This window comes from Protomyces lactucae-debilis (genome assembly GCF_002105105.1).
Source record: "Protomyces lactucae-debilis strain 12-1054 chromosome Unknown BCR37scaffold_4, whole genome shotgun sequence".
NCBI classification, from domain to species: Eukaryota; Fungi; Ascomycota; class Taphrinomycetes; order Taphrinales; family Protomycetaceae; genus Protomyces; species Protomyces lactucae-debilis.
In genome coordinates this window covers 661,394-672,652 of record NW_024467996.1, presented here as the reverse complement: position 1 = coordinate 672,652, position 11,259 = coordinate 661,394, and the positions used below count along the sequence as shown (strand labels likewise).

The following is an 11,259-nucleotide window of genomic DNA, read 5'->3' as shown; positions in this document are numbered from 1 at the left end:
GTCGGATCCAGTGGCTTTGACTGATCCCATGCCGGTGGCCTCGCAATACGTGTCATCACCAAGATACACCTTCCTTGGCGAGATTGTCTCATAAGAAACGAACCAGTTTCTCAGCGGAGTCAGGTGCTGGCTAGCACCAGAGTCGATAATCCAGTCCTGTGTCTGATCATCACTCGTTCTTTGGGCGTGGAGAAAGGCAATCTCTGCATCATTTTCAGACACCTTTGCTCTGTTTGCCGCCGCATCGCCGGCCGAACCGCGACGCTCATCTGCTATTTTCTTGCGGCAGTCCGCTGCCCAGTGCCCATCTCTCTTGCAGTAGTGGCACCGGCCCTTTTTCTTTGGCGATGGACCCTTTCGGCCCTTCTGGTTCCCCGAATGGAAGAACGCTGCGTCTCCTGTGGGTGGAACTGTACTTCCTCTCCTTTGGAGCTCTTCATTGAGCAACAGCGCTTCGATGGAAGCCTGTTTCAATGTACTCAGTGGCCCTTGCACGCTGAGCATCGTCCTCAAGTGTGCGTAACTTGGTGGCAACGAATTGAGGAGCACCATGACCTTGTCCGCCTCACTTTGGGGACAATCCACGGCGTCTAGCTGCAACGCCAATGCGTTCAGCTTGCCAATGTGCTCAAGCATCGAGTCGCCTTCTTCCATCCTCAAAGCGAGGAAGCTCTGACGGAGGAAAAGCTGATTCGTGGCTGACTGTGCTGCATGTATCTCATGCAACTTCGACCATATCTCTCGAGCTGTCTTGCAGGTTTGTACTAAGACCAGCTGAGAATCCTTGATGGACAAGGCGAGGGTAGAGAATGCTTTCCTCTCTGCCTTGGCATCAACAGCCGGTGCTTCTTTATCTTTCTCAAGTGCTGGTGCACTCTTGTCCTTCTCCAGTGCTGATCCAGAGAGCTCGGGCTCGACCACATGCCACACCTCTTGTGACAGGAGCACCGCTTTCATCTTCCACTTCCACAGGTTGAAATTTGTACCATCGAACTTGTCCACTGGGGCAAAGTCCTTGTGCGACAGAGAAGACGTCTTTGGTTGAAAAGGCGGTTGAGCGTACTGATCTTTGGAAGGTTCTGTAAGTATGCTGAACTAAACAAGGCTCATAACCTCTTCGGGTGTTTAGGTGTTTCGCGTGTTCAGCTGATACTGGGATTCCTTGCTATGTTACTATGAGACCTTGCCACCTTTATATACTTGCGCTCATGGAAGCTGCTAGAACATTTGTTGTGTCCATGGAAGCCTATAGAACATCTGTTGTTCTATTGCTTTCTCTTGCTTTCTGTGTTGTTCCATGATGGTCGTTCATAGACATGCGATTTGCCACTGCCGATCACGTCGTGAGATCTTGACCGCGAGTAGCATCACCTCCAACAGTTTCGTCCCTCGTTCGTTGCATTCTTCTCTTGCTCGCGTCTCCCTAAAGATGGACATTCCCCGGGCGTCTGCTTCTCCCCAAACAACACAATGGACAGACTGTGAGTCTTCGTTCTCGTCATCGCATACGCGTTTTGCTAATCTCCGTAGCCACCTGCGCCAACCAGATGCGCGTGCGCACCGCCACCCATGGCGAGGCGCTGCCATGCTCCTTTTCATCAACTTCGTCTTCCCTCTTTTGGTGCTTGTTGCGGCGTACGGCGCATCAGCCTACGTGTCTGACTTGTAAGTTGTTCAGCGACGACAAGGAACCCTGCTAACCGCAGCCTGCCATCTTCCGACACGACCAAAGCAATAAGAGAACTGACTCAAGCAGTTCAGGAGCAGACGGACGTCATAGCTCAACGAGCTTAATCGCGCCTTTCGATCTTACTGACACGCAACTTAGTGAAGACCAAGCACGCCCACTGGCGAGCCAACCACTGAACGATCCAAACTTGCAGGCACAGTAAGATTGAAAGGCGCGATCATGCTCGTTGAGCTATGACGTCCGTCTGCTCCTGAACCGCCTCGGTCAGGTTTTGAATAGCCTTGGTCGTGTCGGCTGAGGGAAGGCTATGGTTCGCAAGGGTCCTTGTCGTCGCTGAACGACTGATCAAGCAAAGAGGTACGCTTGTGCGACGACTGCCGCAACAAGGACCATTACAGGGAAGATGAAGTGAATGACGACCAGCCTGGCGGCGGCTCGCCAGGTGAAGCGGTGCGCAGGCGCTGATCGGCAGACGTGGCTAGGCAGATTAGCAAAACGCGTATGCGATGACGAGAACGAAGACTGCTAGTGATCCATGATGTGTTGGTAGGGAAGAAGGAGACGCCTGGGGAATGTCCCTCTTTAGGGAGAGTGTGACGGTGCGCAAGCAGGACGGGACGAATGGTTGTTCTGAAAACAGGACTTGGGCGAGATGTAGGTGACGAGAATAGAAAAAGAAGAGGGGAAGCGAGACTGCATGAGCCCAGTGGAGATGTCCGAGCTGCAGGATAAGGAAGAGGGAGACCAAGGGACGACGTGGTGGACGTTGTCGACGAGTAAGAGCGCGAGTAAGGAAAAGGGGATAGAGCGTTGCCGGATGCGAGGAAGCTAAGCGCGTGACGATAGACAATGTGCTGAGGTGGTAAGCGTCGTTGAAGGGCGGAAGGTAGTAGAGCCGCGATGAGTTGCCAGAGCATGTGGTGCGGGATAGTCGGATGCAAGGTTTAAGGCTGCGTGTTCGTTACAGAGACGCGAGCAAGAGACAAGGTAGGCCCGGGCGACGCAGGCAGCGAGCAGCGTCAGTAAAGGCAGAGGGACATACGTGAGCAGCGTTGTGGCCGTGGCTCGCTGTGGGAATCGGTGAGGAATACTTGGGTTAGGGAGTTGAGCGAGATGCGTGTACGATGACGAAAACGAAGACTCACAATTGGTTCATAGGACTTGTTTCGAGTTGCTTGCCATCGATCAAAGCGTACCTGTCGTCCAGATCCAGATCCTGAAGAGGATCAGTGCTGCTTCAAAACTCTGTGGGTTACCTTGTGCGCATCGTAAAGCATTGAAAATCTGCGCAAGCAACTCGTCTGTCACAGTCCTGACTTGAGCTCGCAATCGAACAGCGTTCAGATTCAATTGATCGGTCTCCAGCGGCGCTCTGACACTATTTAACAGGCAGGCATCTCCATCCCGTGGTCGGGGTTCTCTGCACGAGAAGTGGCGTCCGGGAGTCCTCGGCTATTACAAGGCCGGTCGGCAACCTTGGAGCTGTAGTCAGTGAGCAGCTCAGACCATCGAGCTTGCTGGCAATTGAGTTTTCTTGTTGTTGTGAAGAACTCCAAGTCCTTGTGGGATGTCCAGATGGTGATAGGATGAGCAGAGCCTTCCAGATATTGGCGCCAAGTTTTGAAGGCGGTGGCGACAGCCAACATATCCTTGTGGTAGATCTGGTAGTCAACCTCATTAGAGACACCGCTCGGTCCTCAACACAATCCTACACCTCCACATAGGGCCGTTGTGCTTACACGCGGCCCTTGCGCCAAAGCTATATTGGTAGGCGCCGAATACGTTTACTGTCCTCTTGGATTGCCCCGCGCTCGAAAGCATTGAATTTTCAAGCTTCAAGCGGTCAAAACAGAAGAGCAGATTCAAGGCGATTTGCGGGAGCTGTCGAGGCCCTTTGACGAAGAGTTCGAGACCCTGGAATTACCAGCTCCGCACGGCTTGTTTGCGCGGCCTGACTCTGATGTGTATCCGCTGGACAAGGGCTCTATCGGAACGCTGGTACTGAAATTGACCAAAGCCGGAGATGCTAGCAAGAAGCTGGCGCGCACCTATCGCACTCGCTATGAAGTGAAATACGGAGCTACTCCAGTCAGGCAGCAACGACACCTCTTGCTCGCAATTACTGTGCTGCAACTCGAAGTGGAGGAAGGTATCGGCAGCTGGCTGGCTTCTCAATCTTCGACGTGCCTCGGACATCGCTGTATTCACAGCGTCGCATGTAATCTTCTTCTGGCGTAGAACTATCGGTCAATTGTTGATTCGACAACTCCACCGCACGACACTTGCGTGGTGGTATATTGCCCTCCATCCTTCTCTTGTTCTGAGATTTCCTCGACTTGCCGATGGCATCGAGGGCCCAGCTCCTTTGGTCTCACACGCGATCTCTGGCCCTGCGGCGGCTTTACGAGACTCATTCGTGCTGTTCCGAGCTACAGACTGGCATGGACCATCTGGCGCATTCGGTCTTGCGCTTAGCATGAGAAGACGTGCTGCAGTCTCTTTGTAGCTAGCTGGAAAAGCAGAGAACGATTTGCGTCTGTATCGATGGTAGTGTAGCCATTCTCTATGGATAGGTAAATCCCAAGCGGCGAGTAGTTCTAGTCCTTGATGGCCTCGGCCTTCTTAAAGTGAGGTGTGACTCACTTCGCATGCGTGTGTATTGTCATAGTATTAAGTTGCTTCTACTGAATTCTGCCCATAGTTCGGCATAATCATTGAAAAAGCTGAATGATTGCGAGCTCACCTGAATAGCGCCTGTGTAATATCATCGAAGAAAGCTCGATGCTCTTCAAAATTCAGGGTCGATGCGTGTGTGAGATAGGTTGTGTGATTCTTGCACTCATTCCTAGATGGGCCTTGCCTCGCTGAAGATTCGTTGAGCTTGTGAACATTCTCGTGCTGTTTTCTTGGCGATCACAGATATTCTCAATGACAGTACTGAGATGCTGCTCAACGTTGATGTGTTGCTTTGAGTCCCGGATGCGCTGCTAGGCTTCACAGAGGCCTTACTCATTTCATACGTTTGAACAGGCGCCCTTGGCATTCTACTGCATGGGAGCCAATTGCACTGCTTCTGCTAAAGTTACCCAGACGGACGAGACGATGCTCAACAACATTTAGTATGCCAGCGACATGTACAGAGGATTTATCCAAGAATGCGAGATTGAATCCTTGGGAATTGCAAAAGCTCAGCTCATCGGATGTGTATCAGAACGACAGCAGAGCTAGGTTGTGTAAAACTCTGTCAAGTAGCCTTCCAGTCGGACTAATACTTGCAGTAATCTTGGATCAGCGCAAGACTATCTGGCTGTTTCGTAGCGCAAGGAACGGCTGAGAGCCATCTACGCCCAATATCTTGACCTTGTCGAAGACTTCTTGATTATGGAAGCGAGCCTTTGTAACCGGGTCGCAGTACACACTTGGAAGTCCTGTGATGTCGCAATAGCGCTTGGCCGGCAGCAAGGATGGTGTGGCCTCGATGTTTGTGAATGTTGGCGCGTCGACGCTTGTAGGAGGAGTTGCGGCATGCTGCAAGAGCATTTGCTTCAGTGGTCTCGGACGCGGTCGTTGGTAGGATGCAGACTTGAACGACATGGCCTTATTGTGGAGAGAGACAGCGAGGGTCGGGTCTTGGTTCGCCATGCCTTGCTCTGCACTGAGTCTGCAGCCAGTGGTATGTATGGGAGGTAATTCTACGTGGGCCCTGGAGAAGCGAGTTGCGCAACTTCCAGACGACCATCGCACGCACGCACCCGCTACAGCTACACTTCCTTGCGCCGGTCGCCTCCAACCTAAACGCCTAGTCCAAGTAGAGCCATGCCCTCTAGCGCAGCGATGCGATCAGAAGCTACGACACCCAACGACTCCGCAGCAGCTCGCTTACAGCAGTTGCGTGTCCTACGTCTTCGTGCAAAAGATAGCAAGAAGCAAAATAGAGATGAGTTATACGCAGAGCATGCACGGCTCAGAAACGACCCGATCGCGGCAAAGAAGCTCGGCCTCAAGAAGAGTCAAGCGGTGGAGAAGCTGGCAAGGTTGGATGCGACTGATGCTGGCGAAGACTTTGAACGCAAGCGTGCATGGGATTATTCGATTGAGGAATCTCAAGCATGGGACAAGAAGGTAGAAAGGTCACAAAGCAACAAACTCCAGGCTGGCTTCAGCGATTATGCAGCCGATGCAGTGAAGCAATATGAGCGCGAAACAGCAGTACTTCGAAAACCTGGCTTTGAAGCGTTTAACCAGCAGGAGGCTGAACGGCACGAGCAGGACCACACGCAGTTGGGACCGGCCCAAAGCTTCGCCTTCCTGGACGATCGGCCCGACAAGTTGCGCGTGGATGCGCTAGTAGAGAGCATCGCGGCGAGAGATTTGCAGCGCGACAAGAACAATAGCCGCAGAAGAGCCAAAGAAGGAGACCCTGGATCCTACATCAATGATCGGAATCGCAAGTTCAATCAGAAAGCGGCAAGGGCATACGATGAGTATACGAAAGAAATGCGCGATTCATTTGAACGGGGAACTGCGCAGTAGTTGTTGCGTTTAGTAGAGCTTCTTCATGTGCAATGTGTATCTAGAGCTGCTTTCTATCCGTCACAGCTGTTGGCTCATGAATTTGTATCTTGTTGATGCGCAACACAGTGTATGGCTGTTTGCTCTCCACCAGCTTGGCGTGTCTATTGCGCCGTTTCTTTTTAATGGTTCGAAGCATAGGCTGCTTTGTATGTTCAATCACGGTTGCCGAGCACTCGAACAAGTCCTCCTTGACGAACGGTTGGCCTCTGATAGTAAAGTCTCGCGAGCCGACCATTATTGCATGCGTCAGTCGCAGTGTGTCGCCGACGCTTGTATTCTTCAGGCGTGTCGGTAGATGAATGACATCCCCATTCGTGATTGTATAAGCCTTGCCGTCGATCCGCATTTTGGCAAATTGCCGTGGTTGCAGCCTAAGCGCTGCCATGCTGTTGAGTAGCTGTGCTGGACCCTCCTTTGTCGCCGCGCCTGTCATCGACGCAAAGCCTCTCGTAAAGCTTTGTCTGAGCAGATTCGTGCAAATGGGCGATGTCCGAACCATAGCGGGCTAGGAAGGCTTTGTCAAATGTGAGGACCTCGCTGACAGTACCGGTGGGAGAAGTGATGGTTCGCTGTAGAAGCTTTGTGAAGTTTCGCGGTTGCAAGTTCAGAATTTTGTAAAGCAAAGTCGTCGAGGTTTCTATCAAGCGTTCTATATACAGTCTAAAGTCCTTTGCCAATCTTGAGAGCGTTCTCAATGGCATCCTTTGATTCATTCACAAGAGTCGTCTTGTACTCGGAAATCGACATGTCCAACTTGACGACATGCTTGTCCTTGACTTCCCATAGCTCCTCGGCGACTTGTCCAATCAATCGGAAATCGTGAGAGACAAGCACAACACCTCCTTCCCACTTCTTGCAAGCATCTGCCAGCGCGTCGATAGATTGAATGTCGAGATGGTTGGTCGGCTCATCGAGCAACAGGATGTGCGGCCGGTCTAGTGCCAAGGTACAAAAGACGACACGCGATTTGAGGCCGTCAGACAGGGTCCTAATCTCACTGGTCTGGTGCGTACCCGAGATACCGAAACGGCCCAGCCATGCGCGCCAGTAGGCCACCTCTTGTCCGGGATAGTCGGGCTTGTACTTGTTCATGACAAAGTCAAGCGGAGTCTCGTCATACGGTAATTGATCCGCAGAGTGTTGAGAGTATTTGGCAATCTTCAAGCCGGCATACTTTGACACAGATCCTTCCACTGGCGACAATGCACCAGTAATAAGATTGAGCAGCGTCGATTTGCCTGTACCGTTCTTGCCAACAATAGCAACCCTTGAATCCATGTCGATACCAAAATCAAGTTTCTTGTAGAGGGCATGCGCAATGTTGCCGTCATAGGAGAATCCAACCTCATTGAAGGCGATGATGGGCGGTGGCAGCTTGGATGTTTCCTGGAAAGCAAATGTGATGTGCTTTTCCATCGCCACCTTCTCAATTAGACCGGCAGCCTCCATCTTGTCGATAATCTTCTGCTTCGACTTTGCTTGCTTCACCAGGTTTGCATAGGTACCAGCAGAGGAGATAAACTTTTTGATGCTCGCAATCTCCTCTTGTTGCTTCTCGTACGCCTTCATCTGATTCGTCTCGTTTTCGCTCTTAGTACGCATGTATGTCGAAAAGTTACCTCCATAGTAGACCAGCTTCTTCTGCACGGTCAGATCCATAATATTGGTGCAGACATTGTCCAAGAAGTCTTGTGAATGAGAGTTGACCACAAGAATGTGATTGTAGGTTGACAGATAGGTTTCGAGCCAGACCACAGCCTCGAGGTCGAGATGGTTGGTAGGCTCGTCGAGAAGCAGAAGGGAAGGCTTGATGAACAGCGCTTTAGCAAGGGCGACACGCATGCGCCAACCTCCAGACATATCCTTTGTGGCCTTGGCCATCATCACCTTATCGAAACCAAGACCGTTGAGAATCGCCGCTGCTTTAGCCTCGAATGTAGATGGGTCTAGTCCTTCAAGCTGTTCGTACTTGGCCTCCATGAGAAGCTCGTCAACCTCATCAGCCATAGAGAGCTTCTCAATCTCCTCCTCAATCTTCAACACACGCTCACGAGCGGATCCAATGATGTAGTCCACTGCGTTGATTTCCATTGGTTCTGCTTCAGCGTTGAGCAGGTAGACATCAATGTGATCAGGAATCTCAATGTCGCGGGCAAACAGACTATTGAGGAATGTAGACTTTCCGGAGCCATTTGCACCAAGTAGACCATAACGTTGTCCCCAATTGAGCTCAATGGTTGCGTCCTCAATCAAAACTCGGCCGTGGAAAGACAATGTATAAGATTCAATCTTGATATCGCGAGACATCTGCATGGACGTCAGCACACCCGTCGCAGTACGCTCAAAGTTATTTGAGTCCGCTAGTGCTTGAGCCAATGCATCTGGTGTAGTCTCTGCACCCTCGCCAACAGGTGTGTTTGATGACTTGGGTGTCGATTTCTTCGAGCCCTTGCCGCGGGCTTCGCGAGCGGCTTCACGCTTCAACTTGGAGGCCTGTGTTGTTAGCAGTCAGTCAACTTGAGTCCTGAGGCATTACGCTTTTCGATGACATTCTTGCCTCTGGTGTAGGTTACGCTTCGTTGCACGGCAACGTGTGTACAGGCCGACCGTGTGCGCAAAAGAAAAAAAATTAAGCAGCCAAGCGTGAGTCGCAGCGTTCATGGTCAGCGGCACGTGGGCAAAGTCATCAGATGGATATTCTGACTGTGCTACAACTTGCGCTTCTTGACTGCGGGCGTAGGCTCGAACCCATCATCTGAGTCCTCTGAGCTGGATGCCTTAGCTTGCACCTTTTTGCTTGCACGGGAAGTTGTTGCAGTATTTCGTTTGTTTGCTGCCTTAGCTGTAGTCTGTGACGGCGCTTGCCTCTTTTTCGAGGTGGTTGCTTTGTAGCTTGCTTCAGAATCGCTACCCTTCTTTGCGCTAGCCTTTCGAGACGGTCTTGGACTCTCCATCTTCTTCACAGGCTGTTCATCCGCAGACTCAAAATCGGAGTCTCGTGCTGCCAGTCTTGCTTGCTTGCGCTTAGCCAGGTCACTTCTGTGCGCCCGGGCATGCTCGCCCAATTCTCCCTTGCTGGACTCAATTGCTTCTTCCACTGCTTCGACTGCTGTCTTGCGTTCAACAATCAGTTTGACCTGCCTCTCTAGATGATCCTCGACAAAATCCTTCACTGCATCCTTGTCATCCTTCTCGACGTACTTCGTAACGGCATTGGCCATTTCAGTCTCTGGAAGGCACTTGAGCGATTGCTGCTCCAAGTATTGCCGGACGAGCTCACTCACAGGTACCTGCTCTGAGTTGCCATTTGGCTGATCATGTTGATGAAACTCGAGATTCTTGCTGCGCTTTGCTGCTGGTTTCTTCTTGAGATGGAACTGAACCACATCAGTGGGATTTGCGACACGTCCGATGAACCGCTGTGAGAACCGCTGCGGATTCTCTATTTCAAAGTGATCACCAGTCTCCGCGTCTTTGGTGTAGTCTACACGAACACGAATGAGCGGCAGGGGCAGTCGCTGCGCGTCAAGGTCGTGTTTTCACCGTCAAGCTCGGCACCTTGGTGAGTCTCCAGCCACTCGTCAATCGCTTCTTCGATAGCTTCATCGACTTTGCGGATCAAGAAGTCAATCACAGCGGCCTTACCTTGCTGCGCCTTGCCATTCTTGGTCCGATTCTGAGCTTCGTCAATTTCATCGACCAGCCGGTACTCCTTCATTATGAACGGTCGCACGGTCTTCAGTGGGATCTTCTCCATTGAGAAATCCTTCCCTTTGATTGTCAGGATGCCAACGTGCTTAGTCTGCGCTTCACCTTGGCAGAGACTCGTTGCGACAGATGATCCAGGCTGACATACTGCAAAGCCTTGTTCCTGGTTTTCAACAGGATCAATCAAGCATTCGTGTTCATGGCCCCATACAATCAAATTGAACCAGTTCGGAATCATGGACTCTGGCAAGTAATTTGTTGTAGAATGAGCATGGTGATTTTGGTGCACAGCAAGGATATTGAGCCAGCTGTCATCCACGGTCCCAGTATCATCAAGACTGGGTCGCATGAAGGCCACCTTGCCTGACCGCATACTTTGATGAAGGCGCTCTTCGCGCACGTTTGACAGACCATAAAGTGCAAGCCTGGTCGTTCCTTTTTGCATCAAGATTGGTCGCACTGTAATATCGTTCGACTGCGGAACACGACCGAAGTAATTGACAAGGCCAGCTGCCTGAATGATGTCAAGGGCACAGAGCCCACCAAACTACTTGGTCAGCTAGTCATGAAGTACGTCGATGAAGAAGATTACTCCAGAAGGATCGTCGTGGTTTCCATGTATGGAGTAAACCGGAATAGCGACATTGACATGGTAATCTTGTGTGTTGATGTGCTGAACATCCTTGTCGTGACCAATGACAGGGTCATCCGCAAGAACTTGTACCTCGCACGGCTTATTGCCCAGGCAGTTGATGCGCAAGGAGCGGATCACCTCAAACATTGAGCTTTGCGACGGCTTGCTGTCGTGAAACAAATCGCCGGCCAAAAGAACCATATCAACGTCTCTATTCTTGGCGAGCTCCATAACTTCATTGAAGCTGTTAATTGAGTCTCTTCCTCGAATGACATCTCGCTCGGCATAGCCAACATGACTGTCTGATGCAACAAGTATGCGTATTGTCGCACTCGTTTCACTTGTTTCAGCAACTTGGGAATCTTGGACCAATACTTCATTCGCATCCTGTGAATGAATCGCTCGGCCTCGGGAGGCACGACCCTTTGGTGCCATGGTATCGCGGAGAACCCCGGCCGAGTAAGATTTGGATCTGGTCCGCTTCAAGTGTAAATGTAGATGCGCATCAAAGTGAGAAGCGCCAGAACTAGTTTTGCTAGCAAGGTTCACGCAGCTTGAGAGGCCAAGCAAAATGCGATCGCGTCGCGCGGTCTTAAGCTTGCAATCGTGTTTTCCGTTTCGATTTTCGAGCGTGACGATATTTTGGAATCTG

At 51.3% G+C, this 11,259-nt stretch overlaps 6 protein-coding genes across 6 annotated transcripts; 2 read left to right on the top strand and 4 right to left on the bottom strand.

The window, feature by feature from the left end:
- The first annotated feature begins 1,139 nt into the window (after positions 1-1,139).
- On the top strand, positions 1,140-1,813 carry BCR37DRAFT_377491 (uncharacterized protein). Its single transcript, XM_040868843.1, has one exon. It carries the CDS (start codon positions 1,298-1,300, stop codon positions 1,667-1,669), a length of 372 nt encoding a protein of 123 aa, XP_040727254.1. The 5' UTR covers positions 1,140-1,297; the 3' UTR covers positions 1,670-1,813.
- Positions 1,814-4,978: 3,165 nt separating this feature from the next.
- BCR37DRAFT_337765 (uncharacterized protein) lies at positions 4,979-5,182 on the bottom strand (the record flags this gene model as incomplete). The annotated part of the gene is made up of 1 exon (XM_040867278.1): positions 4,979-5,182. A coding segment is annotated over one exon (204 nt), but the record flags the coding sequence as incomplete, so codon positions are not given.
- A 342-nt stretch (positions 5,183-5,524) lies between these two features.
- On the top strand, positions 5,525-6,223 carry BCR37DRAFT_344588 (pre-mRNA-splicing factor syf2; the record flags this gene model as incomplete). The annotated part of the gene is made up of 1 exon (XM_040867569.1): positions 5,525-6,223. One exon carries the CDS (start codon positions 5,525-5,527, stop codon positions 6,221-6,223), a length of 699 nt encoding a protein of 232 aa, XP_040727252.1.
- A 40-nt stretch (positions 6,224-6,263) lies between these two features.
- On the bottom strand, positions 6,264-6,650 carry BCR37DRAFT_391525 (ribosomal protein L21-like protein; the record flags this gene model as incomplete). The annotated part of the gene is made up of 1 exon (XM_040871022.1): positions 6,264-6,650. The coding sequence occupies one exon, from the start codon at positions 6,648-6,650 to the stop codon at positions 6,264-6,266; it is 387 nt and encodes a 128-aa protein (XP_040727251.1).
- A 207-nt stretch (positions 6,651-6,857) lies between these two features.
- BCR37DRAFT_249463 (ribosome biogenesis ATPase) lies at positions 6,858-9,313 on the bottom strand. Its single transcript, XM_040866610.1, has 2 exons — positions 8,802-9,313; positions 6,858-8,758 (listed from the first exon to the last, which is right to left on the bottom strand). Exons 1-2 carry the CDS (start codon positions 8,814-8,816, stop codon positions 6,926-6,928), a joined length of 1,848 nt encoding a protein of 615 aa, XP_040727250.1. The 5' UTR covers positions 8,817-9,313; the 3' UTR covers positions 6,858-6,925.
- Positions 9,283-11,226, bottom strand: BCR37DRAFT_249311 (Apoenzyme). Its single transcript, XM_040866609.1, has 3 exons — positions 10,983-11,226; positions 10,566-10,947; positions 9,283-10,520 (listed from the first exon to the last, which is right to left on the bottom strand). The coding sequence occupies exons 1-3, from the start codon at positions 10,991-10,993 to the stop codon at positions 9,750-9,752; spliced, it is 1,164 nt and encodes a 387-aa protein (XP_040727249.1). The 5' UTR covers positions 10,994-11,226; the 3' UTR covers positions 9,283-9,749.
- Positions 11,227-11,259: the final 33 nt, after the last annotated feature.

Bases quoted from the DNA above. Each gene is read 5' to 3' on its own strand.
- BCR37DRAFT_249311 (XM_040866609.1), bottom strand. The intron at 10,521-10,565 runs GTAATCTTCTTC...CTGACCAAGTAG, and splicing joins ACCACGACGATCCTTCTGGA to TTTGGTGGGCTCTGTGCCCT.
- BCR37DRAFT_377491 (XM_040868843.1), top strand. From the start codon at position 1,298: ATGATGGTCGTTCATAGACATGCGATTTGCCACTGCCGATCACGTCGT.